The sequence below is a fragment of the Mya arenaria genome, chromosome 9 (assembly GCF_026914265.1).
Source record: "Mya arenaria isolate MELC-2E11 chromosome 9, ASM2691426v1".
In the NCBI taxonomy this organism is placed as follows: Eukaryota; Metazoa; Mollusca; class Bivalvia; order Myida; family Myidae; genus Mya; species Mya arenaria.
This window is the reverse complement of record NC_069130.1, coordinates 1537209-1563685: the sequence shown is the minus strand read 5'-3', so window position 1 is coordinate 1563685 and position 26477 is coordinate 1537209. Positions and strand designations below refer to the sequence as shown.

The window sequence follows — 26477 nt, the reverse complement described above, 5'->3', positions numbered from 1 at the left end:
CGACAACTATAGTTTTCTTTAAAACGTTTAAGATCAATTCACAGAAACTGATTACAAATCGGATGATTTCCTTTTTTCTTACTGAAGGTAAACATTATTGTGTCAGTGTTTCTTTCTGCTGTACGTATGCTTGTTGTGCCATATTGCTTTTTTACTGAAGTCTTTATTTGGGAAATAGAGCATGCAACTTGTTAAACAATAAATATGTATCATTGTTATTCATAAGATTCATAAATAATATTAGGCTTCTCTGACCATCGCACAAGTTAAAAAGGTAGGACACTAATTTCCAGTACAATTAAAGTGTATGAAAAGTCAACAAATTCAGTCTTCACGTTACGTTTTAATGTCAACCAGTTCTTTATTAATTGATGATTTGAATATCTTAAACGCGCTATTTATCCTCTTATCTTCGTTTTATGTGAGTTGTTAACTATTTTCGGGGGTTATCGGTTATTTAAAACATTTGTTAGTGTCATAACGCTTGGATTTTGTAAAAATGTTTAGGTCGCGTCTCGGTCATGCAATCAGTGACACTTGAAAGCAAATACAAACATATTATTATTACCAACACATTATCAACACATACACAAAAACAACCCTAAGAGTAAGTCTTTAACGCTAGTGACCCATGTCAGCTTACCAATATTGTCCAACCATTGTGACATTTTACAGCGATTTATTTCCAATGACATCTATGTTGAAGTGCATAATTACGTTCGTAAACTAAAATTAGAAAACTATTGCACAGTGATTATAGCATTTCTATACATAATTGATTTACTACTTTTGAAGTTTATTAACACTTGTGTATGTGATACATGTATGGTTTCTTAAGCATTTATCATGTTTCTCTTTTTATATAAAGCGATGTTGTTCGTATGACTGAAGGTCACTCTGTTCTTTAGAAATATGTCAATATATAGATTTCTCGCCTTGAATAAGAAATAATAAATAAAAAATAATAATAATAATAAATAGCTATTTTCTATTACAAAATATCTATTTTCACATACTTTATTGTTTAAAGATAGTATGTCCGCATTTATAAACACTTTGATATGCTATCTCTTCGCTCTCATTATAATTTCCATCATGGTTCTTCGACTCAAACTATTTCAATTAGCCGCATACAATGCAACAATCGAAAAACATTAAAAAATGATCGAAAACAATCTGATATCCTGAACGACCACGCTCGGGTAATCCATTGGCTGAAGAAAAGTAACTTATATTGCTTTCCTGCAAGAAACACATTTTACGAGCAATATAAAAAAAATAAAATGTGAGATTATTAAATGAGTATTAATAAATAGTTGTGGTGAATCGAATGTTTAGAGTTGTTCAACATCAAATGCGTGTCAATTTTGGATTTCAGACAAGTTATGCGATACACAGGAAATGATAGTCTTACTTAATATAGACATATTTGATAATACATACACTTAAGTGAATTTATATACTCCAAATTCCAATACGATATAAGTAGACTTCATTCGAAACGGGGTTACTTATTATTAATATTTCTTAAAGGGGCTGTCTCACAGATTGTCGAAAAATGACATAAACTTGGCATCGATGTGTACAATGCATTGAAACTTACGAACTGAAGTACCACATAGTTTACAATTTATTAAAGTTTAGCAGTCATTTCGTATTTTTTATTAAAGAAGATTACTGGGTATGTCTACCAGGTAGAATCCATTCCTTATGCGTGACTGGATAGTCTGTGTTATCACTTGCTATTACCATGTAAAGTGTATAGCTTAATTTTGTCACTCGATTAGTGTAAGCCTTAATAGCTCAGTCAGGAAGAAGCTTGAATTCAATTTTGGCGACGCGAGCTCGAACCCGGTCTCCGACACATTTTTTAACATGTTGGTCCTTTTTTTACAATAATGATATCAAAGATATCATATTCTATTAGATATTTGTCCTGAGATTCGTTACAGAAAAAACCTTTTTTTTTTGGTACTAATCTGTGACACAGTCCCTTTAAATCTTTAAAAATAACAAATTCAGTCATGATAGACGGATCTACGTTATAAAAATAAAAGCCCGTCTATGCGAAAACAATAAACACTCAATCATTATACAGTTACACACACGAATGGCTTAGGTTGTATCAGGTCCTTATCTAGATAACTAGGCATTTGACTTTTGTGAGAATTCTTCATTAAGAGAAGCATTCAGTGCACTATATTATGTGAACGACGCATTATCAAAATGCATTGAGATAATTACATGGAATGACATAATTTTGACGTTCGACTAGTGCCAATTTAAGGCAGAATTTAAAATGATGGCATGTTTTTTCAAACAGTTAAACACTTTACAATTGCTTGAAATTGTAAAGATAATCAAACAAAGCTTATCGACTAGCGATTTGTGCTAAATGAAGCCAAGCAAACAAATCAAGGTGTGATTATTTACCTGAGCCCTTGAAAATGACAGCGAGCAAAGCAAACGAAACACAGTGTTAAATTCTTTCTCGGGGGAGCGAAAATGACATCGAGCGTGGAGAATAATCGACCCTCAAGATATCGAGCTATCATATCTGTCCTTTTAATCTGGTTCGAGCCAACGAGGATATCGAACTGTGTGATATCGAGCCAACGGGGTTCGATTGTATTTACTTAATGCTGAAGTCATATTTTATAAAGATTTGTACGCATCGGACTTTGAACATGATTGTTATAGTAACCAACATGTAACTAATATTGATTTAAAACTCATCTTCGATTAAAAAAGCTGTAGCGAGTAGGGAAACATTATAAAGAAACTACAAAAACACCTTATAAGATGAAACCAAATATAAGTCCTGGACTCGACGGCAATACAAAAGATTTTTACGAAACAAAATGGCATTCTTTTTGAAAGCGTGTAGTCTTAGCTTTAAATCATTGCTATGTAAATGGTGAACTATCTTTAACCTCAAAGCAAAACACTTATTCCTTATCATATAACAAAGGGGGGTCCAGAAAATCTTGAAAATTGGAGACCTATATCTCTGATAGAAATCGATTTATATAAGCTAGCGGCAAGAATTTTTACCATTCATTACCATAACTTAAAGTTAATAGTGTAATATAGTTTGGATCGAATTCAGCCGAAATTTCATGACATTGAATACTGTTGCCAAACTTAGTTAAAATGTGTAACAAACAATTATTAAGAGTGGAACATGAATGTGTGATGATGTTGAAAACGGCGCAATGGACGACGACGACGGACATCATGATCATTACATGCATGTTGTAAAGAAAAGCAACATTAACTACAGTCAAATATAGAGACACATGCTTTATCCTATAACCTACATTCTCTGAGAAACGTTTAAAGTCACAAGAGAACACAAAAATGAATATTAATCAGGAAATCAATATAGATGAAGATGAATGTTTGGGTGGTCATGGAAATTCATTTGAACATCTACGAAAACGCATGACAGCATTAGCCTATATTTTTATATTAGAGTGCAATTAACTGTCTGTGTAAACCGAATACGGAATGTTACTCCCGTCAGCAGATTTTACTCGGTGGACAGGTTATAGATAATTTGTCGGTAATGTGTTCGGATATCTATACATATATCCATTTTTAAAATCCAAAATAAGAATATCACGGAGATATAATGGCACGCGATGTGTAAAAATTGGGGCGTTATCATTTGTCCGTTTAGGCCACAACTAATTGATCATTCGTTTGTCGGATTTCCCACACCTAAAATTCGATAAAAACGAAAAACAAAATTGCACCCGTATTACTATTTTGCCGCGCATATTATGTTTTGTTTTCTTCTGAATTTCTTCTCTTTTCTAAATTTCTTTTACATGGACTTTTAACCTGCAACGTTGACTTCGTCTTGTTTTGAAGGTATTTCAAAGCTTTACACTCTTCGTGAGCAAACTTTCCTCGTGTCAGTACAAAAAATAGGTCCGAGTAACCGGAAAACAGCAGATATTTGTTGACAGTCGATTTTGTATTTCCTGTATTTTGCAGGACGCACAGTTTATATTCATTTCCGGTATTTTATTTTCAGATTAATTTCAGTTTTCGTAATGTAAAAAACATGTTTTAAGTGAAATAAGTGTCATAGTCAATAGATTATAGTCTTCAGTAAACAACAACAGTTTTGTAATGTCGAAGGCAATACTTATCTATGTGTGCTTTAAGTAATTCATTGTTTTGTACTCAAAAGTTGGTTCTAAATAATGACTAAATCAGATTTTGAGTGCAAAACTTGTATTAAATTAAAATACACGGACACACGACCTACAACCATTTAACATGGTTTCGTGATTTATATTTTTAATTAAAAAATGCTTTTCTCTGTATTAATATGCTCATTATTGCTGTAAACAGCTACAAAAATGTCTGTATTTACACATACAATGTACAGTATGCACTTTAAAGGTAAAATGTCTGTTTATTTTGCTCATTTCTTTGTTCTTATCCACTTATGTTCTTTGATCGATAAGTAGTACAGTTGTCTGTTATTAAAATGGCCTGTTTCTTACGGGCATTGAAGCTATAGAGGCCGTCATATTTTTCTTTTTCAAGGCACCTATAAACCATAGGTTCGTGGTCAAGGCAAGGTCTTGAAACGGAAACATTTTTTATTCCACCATATGCACATTATATAATGACCGGTGCCAAATTTGCAGATTTGTATGATACTGTTTCAATTATATTGTCCCTCAATTTAATCCACAGTGTCTTGTTTTAGAAAATGCGATATTTACATTTTCGATCTTCTGCCTTGTCATTTTTTTTCATTTCCTTTAGGAGGTTCAAATTTAGACCAGACCTCATATTTGGAAATGCTCAAATGATGAATTACTCTTACTAGTCTAAAATGTTCTTTTTGTGATAATAAGTTAGATTATTACGAAATGAATACAATAATTTTCGTATTGGTCTTCAAATAATAAAACACTGGGTCTTGTTGCCATTTGTAAATATTGAGACAGATTTTTATGTGATAACTGAGAACTGTTTGAATTAAAAAGCATTTCTTAACATAATTGTATGATAAATTTTATAAGAAATTTACCTTAAATTAAAAAAAAAGTGTTGTTTTTTTTCGCATATTTAGCAAAATCCATACAACAAATGATCTATTTGTTGTGGCCTTAAATTAAGGTTATTTCACACTAGACATTCAAATCTAGTCAGTATATTGTTAAGCAGCAACATGTCGGGTGAGCTGAATTGGATGCGTAGCGGTACTTAATACCAATTTGTTTGAGTGTTTTTCTTGCAGGCCAGGTATGGCTTCGAATGAAATTCCTTCTGATTCGTCCACCGGCTGGGATTTAAAGTTGAAAGTCAAACCAACAAAAGTAAGTTTAACATACGTTTATATCATAGTTAATATATTATATTTAACACCAGTTCAAGACGCTTTGAGCATTTCCTTGTCAATCTCACTTTATTTTCTAATGAATTACTTGATTTGCAGTATCGATTTCGTTTTATTCTATATGTATAGGAGTGATACCATATTATATTTTGTAAACACAACGAGTGTTACAAGGTACAAGCAATAGATCATCTACAGTTTTGGTTCTAAACACGCTCGAATCTCGCCCGCTACTTATTCTACACATATCTCTCGTACATAAAACCATGAAGCTTTCGAATACTTTGGCATGAATTTGATAAATGGCTCCATCAAGGAAGTATTCATATAAGGCATGAAACAGCTTTCGGGTACATTTTCCAGTTTTACACAGGCAGGTACATGTTCTGAACCCTGAAGGTACAGCTGTATGCCGGATGATCAAATTCGGAATTCAGTTAGACATTTATTAAAAAACTAAGTTGCAATGTTTAACCATGCTTACAAATATTAGTGAAGTGAGTGATGGATTAATAATATACTTCACTGTACCCAATGTCTGTTTTGAAATAAAGATAGAGTGTACAAACAATTTTATTCCGAAAACATTTTTTATTCTTAATAATGGGTCAATCTTAAAATCGGAGAGGAGTCGAAATACGACCAGCGATATAGATAAAAAGCGTTGTCACACAGTAGGTTTAAACACATAACTGACATCTGTACATAACAATTTGAAAAAAAGAACTCCGCTGAATGGTTTCATTGATAATTTCTTCGATACATTAGGAATGCCGATTTCTCTCCATAAGACCGTAATCTACTTGAATAAACTGGTTATAACATTAAAGAACATGACTTGGCAGTTGTTTAAACCCTAAAGTAAATGCATAGCGTTCTAACTACGCAAATATGTAATCGCATCATCGAAAACTCAAATATTCAAGCGCGCTCAGTTCAGATAGTGTTTGATAATCTTTCAGTCAATCAAAAGCTATTCATTGCTAATGTTTTCTCTGTTATGTTATACCGACTGTTAATAAAATTTGATTTGATTTTTTTTGTCGGGAAACCGTCCAGCCTTCTTCTGTAGTTTTATAATGACACTCTTATTCAAAATCAATACATACACATGTGTAAAAACATCAAATTTGACTGATAAACATTTAACTACTAATTAATGCATTTATGGAAAATATTAATTACTGATAACAAGATAGTAAGCGTGTATATAATAGCAGAAAGCGCAAACATATTAAATTATTGGTGAATGCTAAACGATTAACTGTGGTCTCATATGGTGGAAATACCGTGTTTTATGAAGACTTTTTTCAAAAAATAGATATCCTTCATAAGAACCATTTTTTCGACATTTATTCATCCTTTTTTTAATAATAAAGCAAACTTATTAATTGTGGTAAATCTTACTTGAGAGTAAGCGTACATCTTTAAGCAATATGAGCATCCTAAAATATATTTTTATTGCATCCTATTGATATATAACAAACCTACAAAAAGACCCGTGTATCAACTGATCACTTTTTCGATATTAAATTGATCAGCAACATATGGAAGAATTTCGAAAATTCTATTCCATCATGACTCAAAAACTATCTATGCTTATGTCTCTAAATAGTAAATGTGAAGAAGCAAATACTATTAGGTAAAAATCAGACCGAGCTTGTCTCAAAATAAAATCTTAAAATTGTAAAAGGCAGCTGGAAAAAGGGAACGAGCCGAGTATTAATTCTGGGAAACTATTTGTGAAAGACCTTTTCCATGCAAAGTTGGAGTATTTTGAGAGAAAAACAACGAAATAACTGTCAGGTGGAAATACAAGGGAAGTAAAGCTTATAAATCCTAAACTCTGGTTACATTCATTGATCCCAGGCCAATTCACAACTTATGGGTGGTTTATGTTGGTGTGAATTGTTCAACGAGGTAATGTACATGTGTACATTTAATCAATATGACAATATTTACACCTCAACTTCCATTCCTTAAATGAACTGCATTTCGGCAATTGCGTTCATCAATCGATGAACGCAACATCTTCGGATATGTTCGGATCGTAATTCATTGCATAACAATATACATGAAAGCTATTGATCTTGTTATTGGTTGTATTGTGTCTGCAGGTCCCGTAAAATATAGATCAACATTTTTAAAATTGTTCGTTTATTATATATTAAATATACTGGTACCAGAAGTGTTTTAATTTTTACGTTTTAAAGTGATTTCAAGTGGTTGATCTTTTCCCGCGTTATTGTGACGTCATTTGAAAAAAAATGTTTCCGGTTATAGTCGGGTCGTTCTATTTACAGAATGGGTAAAATTGGATTACTGAAAGGTTTTCTTAAATGAAATGAAGTATTTTTTTTAACAATTCTTGAATGAAATAATGAACTATTGGTGTAAATATAAGGAATGAATTGCGGGGTTGATGTCATTGATGTGCATACCCCGATAATGACATCAACCCCGCAATTCATTCCTTAAATAATCCATCAGGTAATTCTAAAGAAAAAAGCGACTTTGGATCTGAATACTGATGAACAGGTTTCTTCCAACTTTAACTGTATAGACTTACTTCTTTACTGATGTCGTCACGCAGTTTTAACATTAGTCATAGTATTGATTACTACTGTCATCATTTGTTTTAATTTAATTGTTTGCGTCAAATATTCAGACTGACAGGTATAATTGCATATGTGTGCCAATCTAGTGCTCCGTGAAGCGTAATATATGTGCCTTGACAACCTTTTCCATCCTAAGTATGAGATTTCAGAATTTCGTTCTTTTAATAGGAAACTCGTTAAATGTCAAAATACACAGCTATATGTTTATTGATTTATATTTAAAAAAATGGAGTTCAAAATTTTTCATCTCAATATTTATGCTGTTTTAAGTTATATACTTAACTCGTTTGATAATTGTTATACGATTGATGCTTTGAGTATGGACTATTTTCTTTCATATGCCAATGGATGAAACGGCCTTCTAACGCACTCGTCATATGAAAGATCATATATTCACAAAACGTTGTATTTAATTATTTCGACCCGTCATTTTTGCAAAGTCTCTTATTATTATTATTATTATTAAACATTGACACACTTCTTGCCATTTAATAATTTGTTTTCGTCTCATTTGATAATGGCCATTCTGTTTCAAAAAAAAGTCATTGAATAATGCATTTGAATGCGGACCAAATTTGACTCCTCTGATTTTAAATAACTTAATAAATGTATTTTTGATTACTAATAACACTAATTATGTAAACATTTGTCGATCTTGTTACCTCAAATATAAACAATATTTTTAACTGACATGTATCTGTATCAAGATGTTAATTATTTTGTTACTAATGCCTTGACGTTATTAATATTTTGCTTTCTTATTTTTTACCTTTGACCTTAAATATCTTTGCTTTAACGAAAGGTGTCATGTAAACTGTGTGAAATCGTCTCAATGGTATGCTAACCGAATGATAGCCACATTTGTTGTCGGAATTTAATTCCATCGTGTTTTCATATTTCATGATGATATTGTCCGATTATTTTTAGACAAGACCGACAGACAAGCCAAATGAAGTCCAGCCTTTAGGGGACCCGGTTAGTACATGCTTTGTGGAACAACACATATAATCTGGAAACGCATTTTATAAGTAAACAGTAATGAAATTGAGAAGTGTATTCAAGCTTTTTTCCAACAGGGTTTTAAAACTCATGATTAACCGTAAAATCAGAATTAAGACTATCTGAATATCAAAATGATGCGAAGAGTGTTTATATGCTGACATTTCTATCAAAAACAGTAGAAAGTGCGAATGAATATGTATGGCTTTGGAAACGTGCCCCTTTACACTGCCACTTAGCATGAATTATTCCAAAAAGACACTCGAGTATATGGTTCGGATCGACAATTCTCATATGTTAAAACCCATGTGTCTTTCATGTTTCAGAACCACCCCAACAACTGGATTTAACTGAAAAAGAATCGCCGTCTCAAGAAATGTACGTATATTCCAAACAATCTTCATTCATAGTATGTACGGGAGCTAACTATTATATTACCCGCGTTTCATTCTTCGGTCCTGCCGTTTATATCCTAGTAAAGTTTTCAGCAAACCTGGCCCTTGTAACTTGGTAAAATAAATATATCCTCAGATTCGATCATACATGAAAAAACAACTGAAGTATGATATATCACCTGCCAGTTCACTCTAATGATACAAGCAAGAATATTTTTATAAGTGATATAGCACATTAACTTCGTTGTTGATAATGATTGCAAAGGAAATTACTAAATTAGTTGTGATAATGATTGCAAAGGGAAATAACTCACTTATTGTCATAAACTTGAGAGCACATGTTATCAGCACTTGCCTCTGTTATTTCTTTCACTGTCTTTCAAAGCATAACTTTAATATTAGAACATCAGCAAGTACGTCTTACTTCAACTAAAGAACTAAGTAATAAATAGCATTATTTAGGTTACGTACTACTGAAAGTTTCAATAATGTTCAAACATATCTTATATATTTACAAAAATAAAATACACACAACTGCAGAATTCCACATCCATGTATATGGACTCATAACTGCACTATTTGTGACGCTGTAACCGTTTAGCGTAGGTATCGCTCAACCAGTCACTAGTCAAAACAGTTTGTACTAACCGGCGTTTCTTAACTGCAGGCATCGTAGAGCTTATTTAAAAATCGGGCGAAAAATCATGCTTGAATATTTTGAATATGTATTTGATAATCATTACTAGGTGTGAACAATCAATTGTGTCAATGTAAAAACACCACCCTACACATCTCCTTACCCAAAAAACACTCGCACAACAGTATCTCCCACTTCTCGCGTATAGTGCAGATGAAAAAAAAAACACATTTTGACCTTAAAACTACTTGCGTTATAACACATACAATTGTGAAATATGGGAATCTTATATTTTTTGTTTAAGATTAATACTTTTTTCGTAGCCTTATTTCAATATTTGATGGTTGACTTAATTGTTCGCTTTAAACTATTATTTCATTAAAATATGTGTCCATATGAAATTGCAGTAAGTACCTGAACGACTTGTGTTTAAAATGTAAATATCTGGGAAAAGATATTTTTCTACGACATCTCATATTCGTATCGAAACAGAGTGCTTAATTAACTTTACATAATTATTGAACAAATAAGCAGACAAACAGAGTATCGATGGTCATTGATCGGTAGTGTAGCATGCTTAAAGTAACGAGTGTTTTGATGGGACGATAATGACATCAGGCAAAAATATATTTATAGTTTTGCACTGGATATAGCAGCGTCTGAATCAGAAGTTATTTTTACCACGATTGAACCTCTGATGAATGAGAACTGTGTTTCCCATCGTTAGGTTGCAGTTGGCTAGGGACACTATTTATTCAGCGAATGCTTTAATGGTATAACTCCACATTTATAAGAGAATGTTAGTCAATGTGTAACTTGCGTTTCAGAATAATTGTAGTAAAAACGAGAGGAGTAATGTACGATGATTTACTCATTTTGCAAAGATTAGCTCATTTGGCGAAGATTTGCTCATTTTGGCCTTAACAGAGGCAGGACTCATTTTATATGGTGTTAAGGCCCTTTGCGAGATATAAGAAAAATAAGTAATGATGTTTTGGGTCTTTGCAATATTAAGGTACATGAAATGCTGACTTGTGTTGTGACCCTTTGTCGAAAAAGGGAAACAAATGCTATATAACACGACGCGAAATACAGGGAAGTGTTACTCATATTACCAATGTTTAAACATCAGCATGATTTAACACAACGGTTCAGAGCTAGCAGTGTCGTGTCTGAATGTGTAGCACGCGTAATGACGTTCTTTTTGTGTAAAATTGTTAAACAAACCATGTATTCATAAAAACTAACAATTCAAATATTTATTACTGGAATTTTGCAGGTCCTCTTCGTAAGATTTATTTGGATTTTCCTGTAATTAATAATACTTTAACTTTTATTAAAAAATGGTGAATGTGCTGAAACAGTCATGTTAATACATCAATCGGATTCTATATTTATTATTTAATTTCCCTGCATTTTCAGATTATCTGTGCATATATTAAAACAATTAATAACACTTACGATGAAGTGCATCAAACTCATTGTAGCACTGCCATAATTTATTTTAATTTCCATCAAATAGGAGTAATTTTTCCTTCCACTGTTTCAAACTCTCCATTGCGAATTAGCACTAGTCACGTGACTTATCTGTAGTTTTTCATATAAAATTATCACGAGTCGCTTATCGCAAGGACTTTATTACAGTGTAGGTTTAATATGAAAAACTACAGAAACAAGCACATTTGCCAAAAGCTTGAACATTATCCCCGTTTAATGGCAAATGATAAACGCAAAAGACATAGACCACAAAAACAAAAAATTCGCAAACCAGAAACATGAAACACGACAGCACAAAAGTCTACAAACAACACAGTACGTATATATTATATGCAAAACTATGTGTGTGTATCAAGAATTGTTATAACCGCCTTAGAAAAGTCAGTCAAATTTACTGGGGGTTTTAACCAATTTACGTGCACAAACCTCACTCTAATCCCAACAATCCTTTTTATCTTTATTAAGAATTGTTGGGATAGGAGTGAGGTTTGTGCACATAAACTGGTTTAAAACTCCAGTAAATTTACATTTTACTGACCGTTCCAAGCGGTACCTAACAATTCTTGATAAATATACCAAGTATTAATATATATATATATATATATATATATATATATATATATATATATATATATATATATATATATATATATATATATATATATATATATATATATATATATATATAGTATTTATGCACTGTGCTGTTTGTAGAGTTTTGTGCTGTTCTATGTTTCTTGTTTGTCATTTTGTGTTCTATGTCTTTGGCGTTTGCCCATTGCCACTAAACCGGGTTTATGTTTAAACTGCTACTGAGCATGTTTCTGTAGCTTTTTGCATATATATCCATATGATGGTGAACTAGGAACATCACAATCTCTTAATATATTTAGACTAAAGTCATCACGTTTATCATAAAGATTGATACTCAATATATATTCCCTTACTTCGAGTTGCATATCTAAATAGGATGCTTTTAAATTGAATGTATAGGATGCTTTAAACTTGAATGTTTTAGATTTATTAAGTTGCAATTTTGAGGAGTATCTCGATCTTATATTATCTGTGAATACCGAATTCTTCAAACTTTGAATATCGTCAATATATCTAAAAGTGTTTTTGAATTTATCAACAAAGGCGTGCCTCTTTTCAATAAGGTACATACTTAAGTTCACCAATTTTCAGACGCAGTACTAAGTGTTTTCAGAAAGGCTTAAACATTCTTACATTTTTATCAAACAAGGATAAACATTTGTAACAAATAACTTAATGAAACATATATTTCGAATCAATAAGACCAACCGAATGCCAGTAGCAGTAAGAAACACAACATGAATATGACTCGATTTGTTTTTAAATTGTTAAATATGAATACCGCAAAAACTGTATTTTCTTTATGATACATGCGATCAAATATTATTTCTTAACTTATGTGTACAAGACTTAGGTTTTAAAAAAAATCATCGACTTCTTGCGAAACATGAAACCTTCTGACGTAGGAATATGTTATCTTTGAAGTAAAAAGTTTCGAAAGATACCACAAAGTTTATATCCCCTCCGCAAAAATTTACCAAATTAGTTCTAATTCAACTATCAATCCCAAGGATAACTGAATGGTCTTTTAAAATTAAAAACTCAATTATGCTGCCCTGATCTTCTTTTCTAATTCGATTGCTTGATACAGAACATTTAAATACATCAGTCTTGATTGTCATATTTAGGTATCTGTCGACCAACAATTGCAGTGTCTTCGAAAAACCACAATGCCTAATAAGCATTGGGAACGAAAATATTCTTGAGGTTTGCGATAATGTCCTTGACGAGATTTCCCGCATAGACAAGCCGTGTGTTATCGTGGCAATTGCGGAGCTGTACAGAACAGGAAAATCATATTTGATGAATCGACTTGCTGACGCACACGAAGGTATGTATTATTGTAACAAATGCAGATTAGTTTTGACATACGTAAATTTAACCCTTTTATAGCAGATTGCTTTAATTAACGAGTTATACAATATAAGATATATGTTTATCGTATAAGTATCATTTAAAGAATATTTGTTCTTTAAATTTGTTGCAATATATATGCAAAATGCTACAGAAACATGCTCAGTAGCAAAACGTTTAATAATATATAATTGGTATGTTTATCAAGAATTGTTAGGTACCGCCTTGGAACGGTCAATAAAATGTAAATTTACTGGGGGTTTAAACCAGTTAATGTGCACAAACCTCACTCTTATCCCAACAATTCTTAATAAAAATAAAACGCAAGAGATAAATCTTATCAAAGTATGCATTAACTTGAGGAAACTTATCAATAAAACAAATAATAATAAAAAAAACGAAAAGGTAAACCCCAAGTACTTCAATGATTAGAGATCCCAACTCTATCTGCAGACGGAGGGAAACAATTTAAAGCACCTAATGCAAATACCTTTCAAAGATACGATGCAGTCATCGTTAGAAACCAAAAGCTTCACACACAGTCTGTCTTACAGGTTTAAAACTGTGTGATCATAGAGTTTCATAATAAAAAGCATCATTGTACTAAAACTGGGAACAAATAAAGAAAAACATTATTAAGAATAAAAGCGACTAGTGTATGCTATTCTCTCCTTCGAAATGATTTGAAAACGTAAAATATTTGAAGAAATTTAAGACACAGCCAAAGCAAATTTGACTTATATTACAATTTTCAAAGGAAGATTTTTTTAACTACCATATTTTATAGTGTCAACCTCTAAACGTTGTTTTTTTCATCATGCCTAAATGCATCAATGTCTAAAGGTAAAAAGGTGCTAAGATTAATGCCGCAAGAAGCCATATGGCAAGACTTTAATGAGTGTTATATCTGAAACGAATCTAATTTAAGTGGTTTTTATCTGAAGGCTGCAAATTGAACTTAATTTCGCACATCGATAGCAATTATCGTCAGATAAACATTTTGACATAAAATGTTAAAAGAATGAAAGCACCATGTTATTAAAATATGACGTATAGTGTTAAGCCGTTAAAATTAGTGCGAATTACTATTCCTCTTTATTAAATTACGTCCATAAGAATAAAACGCCAACGTGAATATGAAAGCAATCCTTATGTGAAAAACTACCGAATCAAGCTCAGTAGCCAACCATTTAAGCATAAACCCCATTTAAAGACACAGGGTAAACGCCAAAGACATAGAATGGCCCTAAAACGCTCACCTAAGCAAAGCGCAACAACTCTGTGATAAAGCATTAATAATAATGTTGCAATTTGAACATGTCTTTTACTGATGACGATGCCTTGTTTTATACTTGTAAAGGGTCATGAAATGAAGCTATAAGTAAAGTTTCATTGAATTTGGCCTGGTAGTTTAAGAGATTTTTTTCGCAAAACAGTAGGTCGGCCATTTTGCTGTTGTTGTTGTTGTTGATGATGATCATTTCATTGCCTTGTTGTATTTTTGTAGAGGGTCATGCAATAGAGCTTCCTGTAAAGTTTCAGTGAATTTGGCCTGGTAGTTTCAGAGGAGATTTTTTTAAAGCAAAACAGGAAGTTGGCCATATTGTTGTTGTTGTTGATCAATCGCAACCCCTTGTTGTATTTTTGTAGAAGGTTACCCAAGGAAGCTTCCTGTAAAGTTTCATTGAATTTAGACTAGCAGTTTTAGAGGTGATGTTTTTAAAGGAAAACAGGAAGTTGGTCATTTTGTTGTTGTTGCTGTTGTTGTTGATCAATTTTGACCCATTGTAGTATTTCTGTAGAGGGTAACCCAAGAAGGCTTCCTGTAAGGTTTCGTTGATTTTGGAGTAGAAGTTTCAGAGAAGATGCTTTTTCAAAGCATAGCAGGGAGTCAACCAATTTTTTGTTGTTGCTGTTGTTGTTGTTGTTGTTGATCAATTGTGCGCCCTTGTTGTATTTTTATAGAAGGCACACAAGGAAGCTTTCTGTAAAATTTTATTGAAATTGAACTAACAGTTTTAGAGAAGATGTTTTTAAAGCAAAACAGGAAATCGGCCATTTTGTTGTTGTTGTTGTTGTTGTTGTTGTTGATCAATCGTGACCCCTTATTGTATTTTTAAGAGAGTCACCAAAGGAAGCTTTCTGTATAGATGAAATAAATTTGGACTAGTAGTTTCAGAGAAGATGTTTTTTTAAAGCAAAAAAGGAAGTTGGCAATTTTGTTGATGTTGTTGTGGTTGTGGTTGATAAATCGTAACCCTGTGTTGGATTTTTGTAGAGGGTCACCCAAGAAAGCCTCCTGTAAATTGTAATTGAATTTGGACTGGTAGTTTCCGAGGATATGCTTTTAAAAGCAAAACAGGAAGTCGGCCATTTTGTTGTTGTTGTTGTTCATCAGTCGTGACCCCTTGTTGTAGTTTTGTAGAGGGACACCCATGGAAGCTTCGTTTGAAGCTTCATTGAATTTGGCCAAGTAGTTTCAGAGGAGATAATGTTTAAACAATTGTTGACGGACGGACGAGGGACAAAGACCGATCACAACAGCTGACCTTGAGCACTTCGTGCATTACAAACAAGAAGCATGGAACAACAGCACAAAACTCCACAAACAGCACTGTGCATATATCCTATATAAAAAACTAAATATATTTATTATGGATTGTTAGGTACCGCCTTGGAACGGTCAGTAAAATATAAATTTACTCGGGGTTTAAACCAGTTTACGTGCACAAACCTCACTCTTATCCCAACTATCCTGAATAAAGAAAGATGACCAAGCCGAAGACTTTAAAATAATTCAAAAAGCAAAAGAATCACACCAGTTGACTCGATGTAAATCTTACGTCGACAATCTTGCTTTGGACCAATGAGAAGCTGTTTAATTACAGATCATATATAATGGTGTTGGTTGCAAGTGGTTGCAAGTGGTTTTGTTCATTTTGTGTTTTGTGATTACTGAGTTTTGTCCCAAAATGTGAAAAAGTGTACAAAGTATCTATATTGGTTATGTTATTGTCTTTCATCAATTCAAAGAAGTAATGTGTCCTCCATTGTAGTTTTTATGATATTAAATAATGTATATATAGTATCTATATTATGCAGGTTTTGCACTCGGTGACACAATAGAGTCAACGACGAAAGGCATCTGGGTTTGGTGTAGAGATCATCCCGAACAAAAGGACATGGTCCTTATACTTCTTGACACAGAAGTATTAGGAGACGTTGAAAAGGTAAATCGCTTTCATATATATATAATGTTTTTTTTTTTACAGATATCTACATTCATTTTATTATAGAAATATATGCGATTGCTGTATTCTTTAAAAGAGCAAAATTACACTTGGAGTTTTGTGTATTTATATGCCCCGTGACTTAGTTGAAAAATAGGCTTCAGAGCGTTCAAGATTGTTTCGCGCGCATCTCCAGTTGAATGCTTGCAAAAGAATGTAATCCACAAATAAGTTAAGTAAGTGACCCTCCTAGCTCTTTGTGTTGTTTCACTCAATACCTCCATAGTCATGTTTATTGAGTCAAGTAGAAATACCTAATTTAGTATCGCATATCGCGCGTATATCCCAAGTTAAATCAAACATAGTCAGAAATTATGCATATTAATGAGGTACACAACAATCTTTCAGTATCGAAAACTGTCAGTTTAAATTTAATTTCGTAGAGTTAACTACAAAATAAATTCAAATAATTTACGATCGTTCAATTCTGAATGTTGTCCATTATTGAGTGTAGTGTAAACGCTCGAATTTTGATCCGACTTTTATTTTCCATTTACATTGAAGTTCATATTTATGTATGTATAAAATGAAATTAAAAGCATGAAACAAGATTGTTTATTGTTTAACGATTTTTCTGTAGAGTTACATTATGACAGTCTTATTTAAAGATGAAAATGGCCAATATGCAACCAACGCACAAGGTATATGAACGATACATGTATACACACACTTGTCCTTCCCGAAAACCAATTTAAGTTATCCGAGTAATTGAGTACCCGAGAACTCGACCGGAAGATTGCACGAGTACTCGAGTGCCAATTTTATTTTTCGTTGCCGTCCTTATTATTTACTTTTAACTTTACATTTAGGGTCGGCCGAACAGAGGAACTGTTATGCTCGTCAATATCGAAATTTCTTATACTCAATGTTTAAGACCGCGATCAGGTTTAGTCAAAACATTATTTGGCAAGAAATTCTCAAAGAATTCATGCAACGGGGCTACAAAATGGGGCGTTTGTAGTTATGCGGTTTTACACTAGCAATAATCTTGGGATGTGAGAATGTTTATATAGCCTAGTACATATAGGTTTGTAGGCAATAGTAATGATACTTTCTACATGTTTAAAATTTCACCAATTAAAGTATTGTGGTTATCAAGTAATGACTGGGACTTACCAGTTACAGTTTAATTGTCTGCAAAGATGTTTTTTGATTCCATTGTGATTCATATGAACATAATTATTTAAACTAAAATCACACTTGTCGCGACTTTCTGTGCTTTAATTGAACAGTCTAGACTGCAATATTTACTCAACAGCTTTTGGTTACTGAAACCAGTAGTGGTGAATAACTCGGCGTGTATGATAGTTTACGACTATGACCTAAACCATTCAGGGCCATAAGCAGGCGGCTTATTAAATCGTTTTGGCATTTCTGTCTATGTTAAAACAATGGAAGCATTTTACGCTTTGTAAACTTGTCATATTTTTCTTGTATGGATTCAGGGGGATTCAAACCACGACAATCGCATTTTCACCCTTGCTACACTGCTTTGCAGCACCCTGGTGTACAACATGAAAGGGGCGTTTGATCAGGATGCTGTTAACAAACTCACGTATCTTTTAGAGGGACTTACGTTTTGCTTATAAATTTCCTTTCAAATTAATCAATTTTGTTTTCGTATCATTACTTGCTTATCAATGGAAAGGTAGACAAGTTAATATAACAAAGTTATATTGTAACTTATTTGTGGTGTGAAAGACTCGCTGAGGAGCAGTCAAAAAGATACGTTTATTTGTATGTTAACAATCAAGTTTCCCGTATCTTTGTTTTCACACACTGGTGATGGTAAAACAAATGGGAACCCATATTTATTTAATCTTGAATTATAAAGAAATACAAATTTCTTAAAACGTTCTTATACTCCTTTATATGCAACTTTACAAACTCACCCATTGATTCCATCAACACAAGGAAAATGTGCATTAACCAAACACCATTCCAGTCACAAAAATCGCACAGCGCATTTGAGCATGTATTTGTCTTGAAGTCGATTAAGTCGATTAAGCATACGGAATTTTTCTTTAAAGCCGTTAAAGATAAACGTCTTGCAAAAAAATAAAATGAATTTACTAATATTTCTAAAAAAAAACATATACACTATTCATGTAAAAAGCTAGATGTGTGAAACACCCGAGTAACATCAAAATTAAAAATGCTTAAAACAAGTTTTCCAACTTCTGTGAAGATTTTATATTTAAATCTTAGGTCTTATACCTTTCGTTAAAATTCGAATTATAGTTGCAATTTGTTAACGCTCTTTCGCAAAATAAAATTTGATTCCATTAATAATGATGCGTATTTAGACAAGTTTCAGGCTTAGTTTTTCACTGAAGTTTGGAAAATGAGTTCAAAAAATGCGATCAGCCGTATGCGGAAATAGAAGAATTTCCTAAACGTCTTAGGGCAGAAAAAATACATAGTATTTTAATGACACTAGCATGTTTACCGTTGGCAATTCAAAAATATAGGTAGAAGGGTTTTAGATTCATTTGAAACGAGCTTTTATATTTTGGTTCCGGTTTTCTTTCTTTCATTTATTTCAAATAAAATTGCTCGTGTTTTTTGTTATCTAAGAACCTTCATTTGGTAAACAATTCAATTATCAGTACACCAAATTAAAAAAAAGTATTTTTTTCTATAGAAAATGGTTTAATTAAGTGTTACCTTCACGTTCTGAGGTTAAAAATCCTAATAATGGGACAGATTTGTTCCTAAAATAACGAAACACGTGAAATTTGGTGGCAGATGTGATGAAAAAAGTAACTCGCATCTGGTTTCCACGACACGGAGTCAAAACTGAATCTTTTCATTTAAAAATAATATGCTATATTGATTATCCTTAATGGAATAGATTTGTTTCTGAAATGTCGAAAAACATCAAATATGGCGGTCGATGTGATGAAGAAAACAAGATTTTGCAATGCATCCTGCCTGGGTTTGTGCTCGCTTTGAGAGATTTTTCGCTGAAACTTATCAAAGATGGTCGGGAGATATCAGAAGACCAGTATCTTGAAATGAGCCTGGAAAGTAAACCCGAAAGAAATGTTTCTTTCAACAAACCCCGTGAATGCATCCGGCAATTCTTTCCGAAGGAGAGAAGGAAATGCTTCGCATTTCCAGTTCCTGGAGACGGTGATATTTTGGGAAAACTCGATAGCCTTAGGTTACAAGATCTTTCACAGATGTTTCAGGACGTTGCAACTAACTTCGTCTCATATATCTTCATTCAGGAGCCAAAGCGACTTGAAGCTAGCAAACCAGTCAACGGATGTAGTATGTTGTTTAAAACAAGTTAATATCATAAATAGAAATGTTGTGGTAATAATAATAATAATAATAATAATAATAATAATAATAATAATAATAATAATAATAATAAAAATAATAATGATAATTAAGAAGAAAGATAGAAGTCAATGGGAAATAACATTGTTTAGTTGTGTCTGAGGTTGAACATTTCGGTTATCATCGTTTACAATGTTATAAATTAATGCTTACTATTTAATTCCCTTCAGCAGCTTTAAAGTAATGCTACAGAAGAAAATTGTGCTACTAAGTGAGATATTTGCACTGAGAGCGTCCTAGAGTAGTTGGTCTAGCGCTGTGTACAACATTACATTGACATTGAAAAATGAGTTTTTATTTAAAATATGCAAGTTATGCTTAAGGCAATATGTTTTGTTTTTTAATCAAAAGAACAGTGAAATATAACTCTGAAACAATTGGACAAATTCATAATAATTGCACTGTGCACAATTTTACATTCTTATCTTTCATTCTCTCAATCTCTTATTGTTCTTCCTTACATTTTAGATAGCGCTAATTGTTATGCATACACATTTAAACGAATTCACGTTTGCAGTGTTTGCCACGCTTACCAAAACGTATGTGGACGCCCTTAAAAGGGGAGCTGTTCCTGATGTTGACGACACATTTGCAATGGTTGCTAAAACCGAAAATGAACGAGTAAAAAAACAATGCATGCTCATGTTTCACTCCAAAATGAATGAAATACAGTTGCCCCTCCCGTCAGAATCATTGATTAATCATTTCAAGGAAGTCTGCGCTTAAATACATGCGAACACATGCTGTCAAGGATGTTGCCAATGTTGTAGAAAGGGATGCTCAGGTTCATTACCTATTTGTACAGATAACATAATTGTTAAATATATGTATTAATCTGCATGCGTAGAATATCATTGTCGATTGGCGTTGTCATCAACAGTTTTACACTCTCATATCCGCTCTGTAAATAAATATGTACAACGCTTATTGATACTTACCAGGAATTGTTTCTCGACAAATGCTCTCTCTCTCTCTCTCTCTCTCTCTCTCTCTCTCTCTCTCTCTCTCTTCGTTTTTCCTATGAATAATATTTTAACAAAATTTTGATTTACAGATGGAAATGGATTTGACCTGGCACCAATTACGAGTGCAAAACTACGAGACAAAAAAGACACATTGTGAAAACACTCTTAAAAAATTGATGTCGTACGGCAATTTGCAAAGAGGATTGGAGAACAAGAGTTATGAAGTTATTATGGGACATACGAGATTCAAACGAGATCTCAGCATTCTCCGGCGTGATTATGATAAAGCTCTTACGGATTTTGAATATAAAGAGGTAAAAGAATAACGCGGCGTTATGTAATTAAACAAACCTCAGAATGTTCATGTTAGTTTGGTGCAAAAAAACGCGCATCAAATCGCTTTGAGATGCGACGCACACGCACACGCACACACTCACACACACACACACACACACACACACACACACACACACACACACACCTCAAAGCGATAAAAGTTCAATGAGGTTATAGAAAATACAGGCATAAAGTCAAGTAGCCAGCTCATGTCTGCTTTTTCAAGGTACAAACAGACGTAATATACACTAAACGAGTTGGACACAATGTAAAAATAACACAACAACAGTGTTATCTCCTCAAATGTGCGATACAGTCAAGCCAAGTCACTTGTAACAACAGTATAGTAACAAGTGTGGCTAAGGCTCTGCAAAATGGTAAATCAGAATTTAAAGAACGTAATAAATGACATAGCTATAGGTGCCGTTACTATAACTAACCCCAACATTTCACGTTAATCCACTACTAGCTTAATGCTGTTTCTGTCCAACCTTTAGAAAGTCACTCAAACTAACGTGCCGAAGAACTGTGAAGTGGCCACATGAAATTGCTTTACATATTTCAGATGGTCTGGAGCGCTTTTGCAAACAGTCTTGGTCAAGAAGAAAATAAAATTATTGAAAAAGACAATGAACTTTCTGAAGAGGAAAAAATGAGTAAGTAATTTTTTTATTTGGCGTCGTTTTATTTGATCATTGATTCCATGTCAATGATTCGATCATTTTCACGTATTATTACACTAGTATTTTTTAATTTATACACTGGCTGACCTTTCTATTGATTCCCGGCCTTTGTATGTGCATGTCTCAGTTTTCTTTTTTCTTAAATCAAATTCCTGTATTTAAATCAATTTTATAATTAAGCCAAAACAAATGAATACACACTCATATGTATGTTGTTAGTAACTTTGACGAATGATCTGATAGCACACAAATCGCTGTTTTAAAAGAGGGAGACACTTGCTTTTTCCTTTAGTAGTAATAATATTAACGTCTATACAAAGTTATATAAAGACAGCTTTGATATAATGTTCAGTCATTACTATTTCAACAACAAAAGAAAACAATTGTATTCCTGAAACATCACGTGGAAACACAACAATTCCCTCCTCAAAACCATTTCTTATCATCAAGAAACCTTATATTGTAAAGATAGTTCATTACGTCAACATATAGAACATTGTTTGGCATGTTTTCAGTGACATTTTAATCTTATAACTGGGCCTTTCCTTGTAACAATATGGATTTGTTTGAAAAAAAAAAGATTTATTTTTATCTTTCTTTTGATAATAATAAAACCAATTTGAACATGATTATAAGCATAACACCTGCGATCACTAATGCAGTTTTTATGATAAGGGGAGAAAGAAGAAATAGCAAGAGGAATGAAACAAATGAGGGAAGAACTGACCGAAGAAAATCAAAAAGCTCTGGATAAACAAAAGAACGAGCTCTATGCACAAAACGAGATGTTACGTGCAGAACGGGAAAAGCAAAACAAAGAATACGAAGAGCAAATAAATGCGCTATTTGCCAAGATTGAGTCTCTTGAAACAAGTGCAGAAAACCAAACAATATTTCGTCGTCAAATTGAAGAATTAAAAGAGAAGAAAAGACGACAATGGGAAGTAGCTGATAGACAAACATCTGAGAAAGAGCGTAGGCTTCTCTCCAAAATTTTAGATCAATCCGCGGTATTTATTGTAAATTATTTTTCAAATGGGTTCGTTGCATTTATGGAAACACTTTTAAAAATAAAATCTGACTAAATTATATCCAAAGTTACGGTCTACAGGTATTTAAAGAAAAGGCATAAAAATGTTGTTGTGGCAAATAGATCAATGTTAAATATTAAAAAAATGAACTGTGCATACCTGTCAGCCGTCTAGAATAAATACATACTACAGACTGGCACATAGCTTTAACTGAAGCATATATAGCATAGAAATTGTTATCATGCTTTAAATGCTTTTTCCTTCTACTAATATATGTGTAAGCTTAAAAAAGTTAACAGCTTTAGAAATATTGTCAAAATTGGATGTAAAAGTGCTTTGCGGATGTCAACTTTATTACGGGAATATTTATGAAGCATTTGTATATCTTCTATTAATGTGGGAAGGAGACACATGAATCAGAGTATCTGTCTAAGGATGAAAGAAACGTTCAAATATTCAATTTTTATTTTTTATACTAAGAAACCTAATTTAGCTGAACTGGCTGTTCTACCCTTATTAAGTTCTTGAACTAATAATGATCGTATGCTCCTACACGATATAGAAACTAAACTTTGTGCTATTTAAAGCTGCAATTTCACAGATTGAACGTTTTGACAACTTTTTTATTTGTTTTCTTGGAACGAGCCAATTTTGCTAAAATCAATGGAAATCATATAATATATAAGACTGATGTTAAAAATTTGATCGCAGATTTTTATACTTAAGTTCATTTATTGATGTTTTATGCATTTTTCGTAAACCGTTAGTAACGGTTTAAGCCAAAAAACATAAATTTTCGAACGGAAATATGACAATTTACGATCTGACTTTTTGTCAGCAATCTTATTTCATTAATTGCAGATATCTACGCCAAAATTTGCCATTTCCAAGCCAAAAATTAAAAAAAAGTTGTAAAAATGGTAAATCTGTGAGAGTGCAGCTTTAAATGAAACGATATGCGGTTTTATTTTATTTTGGTCTGTCTTATGTATATTCAAGTACAGCAGGCTTAATTTTCAGAGGTTAAAAATCTAAGTTACAGGAAATGTTGTTTGTTATTCATTAATTCTAAGAAAAAACAATTGTTGAAAGAAATAGATGTTCCTTGTATCATGTCCTCGAAAACAAGACTTATTATGTATGATGTTTCCTTCATAGGCATTCTCACATACATATTTTCTTTTTAAACTATAGATGTTGTTTTCATAACACTATGTAACGTGTTGGTAGATAATATAAAGCATGAGTACTTAGTCTGTTCTGTAGCTTTAGTTTTTAAGTATAACGTAATGTTTTGATTTTAAAATAATAACACATGTATACTTAAGATCAGCATGTTCAGGAATATTTCAGCAAAGAGGGTATAACACTTTCAACTGATTTTATTTTAAATCTATTTTTTGTTGTTTGTATGACATATTAAAACCATGTTTTGAACTATTTTCAAACGTGTAAACTATGTTATAATGAGCACATAGTGTGTTTAGTGCATCTCTTTTGCCAGCGTACTAAATAGAATGCTTTCTTACTGTAAGGATATCGAGTTAGGAATCAAAATTTAGAGAAATGCAATTCATTTCATATATAATGTATTTCAAAACGCTTGCGAAACTATTTAGTTAAATAGTGTAGTTAAAATTGTGTTATATATATATACTAAGTTGTTATCTAATCGGATATTACACTATGCAACCTTGATGCATTGTTTTAAGTTTAAAGTATTTTCTCTTGTCATTGCTTACAATAAACCATACGCCGGAACGCCTTCATAATTACACTGATTGACAAACAGATACAAATAGTGCCGTTCCCACGAACATTTTTAAGATATATAGTTCCCGTCTCAGGTAATCGTTAAACAATCGAACCAAGCAGCCGGAACGTTTTTGCTTTAATTGTTATGCATTTATGAACAAACAATATACCATGATCCAGTGTATGTTTTTTTTTTAAAAATAACGACCAAACATTCTATGTTGCTTAAATTGTACCATATGTTTTAAAGTTAAAATGAGTCGTGTTGAAATGTTATAACGTTTGCTTATGTTCTAGTAACATAACCAAACAATTGACAACCGGTACAAACTTTTGTAGATTTTCAAAAAGCACATGGGCACTTAAATGCTATTTTATTGTTGTATATCGTTAAAGATACAAAAAGCTTGTGACATGCAGCAAAAAAGTTTAAATTGCTTGTCCTTTGCATTTGTAAAAAATATAGAAGGCAAAAACATTAGCGCATGCACATGTTATCACGTGTATTTACTACAAGTGATTGTACTATACTTAAAACACAGTTTGCGGGGATAATTTTTCAAAGATCCATTTATTTCGTTTACACAACTATAGGGGTTATAAGTATTTCATTTTAATCCAGCAAGGTGTACTCAACTTTGAGTATATGTATAATTGTATAATATCAATATAGCTCTGAATAATAAACAGTGTCCATTAAGAGTAACTTTGATAACAAGAAGGATAACCACATCATTTTGAATAGTTCAGCTCTGATATTTTTTAACCTGCACATAGTATTCATTTTGCTGAAACAGTTTCTTATGGGTTTTTTCTTATTTGACTTTTTCAATAGGATTCGTTTTGTCGAATGCATTTCGAATAAAACATCAAAGACAAACCATCAAAAGAAAAAAAAACATTTCAAAGGGTTGCGAAGCTATACTTCCATTTTTATGGTTTTACTTTGCCCTCAGTTGCTTGTACTTTTGTTGCTCACAGCACAACACCAGTATTAAACGACATAGCGTCATAATAAAATGAAATAATCTAAGTTTTTGGAAAGAATTTGTTTTATTTCCTGTCCCTAAAGCAAGTCGTGATACTAATGATAGGCATTTCGTAATAAATAATATTGTCATTGATACATTATTAGTTTATTAGTTGCTGTTGTTTTGGCTTCTACGTAGTGTTTAAATTCTCGTTGTGAGTCTTCAAAGAGTATATAAAATTGTTTGTAGTATTTTATTTATATACGAGATTATATGGGATTTTATAAGCATGTACTATGTTTCCTGTTTATGTGCTTTCTTCGGAAAACGTATCCCTACCCATGAGCTATCAATCGTAACGGGATGTCCTAGATGCCAACTATTCTGCATTTGATCAATTGACAGATGAAGCACACATTTCATAACGAAAAAGTGAATGTTTCATTAAAGCATTTACAAAATTTTCTTAAAAAATTGAACTGAATCTAATTTGCTAAAACAATTGAAGATACGTATTCATTTCTATGACCGTCGTTATACTTACACAGCATACATGTAGTTTCGTATAAATGTTTGGAATTTATCTAGGATCGTGTGTTGCTATTTATTGCAATAAATATGTATGCTGTTTGGGATATTA

At 32.4% G+C, this 26477-nt stretch overlaps 1 protein-coding gene across 1 annotated transcript; it reads left to right on the top strand.

Annotated features, from left to right (window-relative positions):
* LOC128245520 (guanylate-binding protein 3-like) lies at nt 1-23129 on the top strand. Its single transcript, XM_052963715.1, has 12 exons — nt 1-87; nt 5267-5345; nt 8911-8958; nt 9309-9360; nt 13233-13435; nt 16561-16688; nt 18194-18303; nt 19603-20024; nt 20614-20880; nt 21151-21375; nt 21963-22053; nt 22756-23129. Coding segments are annotated over exons 4-9 (1074 nt in total). The 5' UTR covers nt 1-87; nt 5267-5345; nt 8911-8958; nt 9309-9358; the 3' UTR covers nt 20823-20880; nt 21151-21375; nt 21963-22053; nt 22756-23129.
* The last annotated feature ends 3348 nt before the right edge of the window (nt 23130-26477 follow it).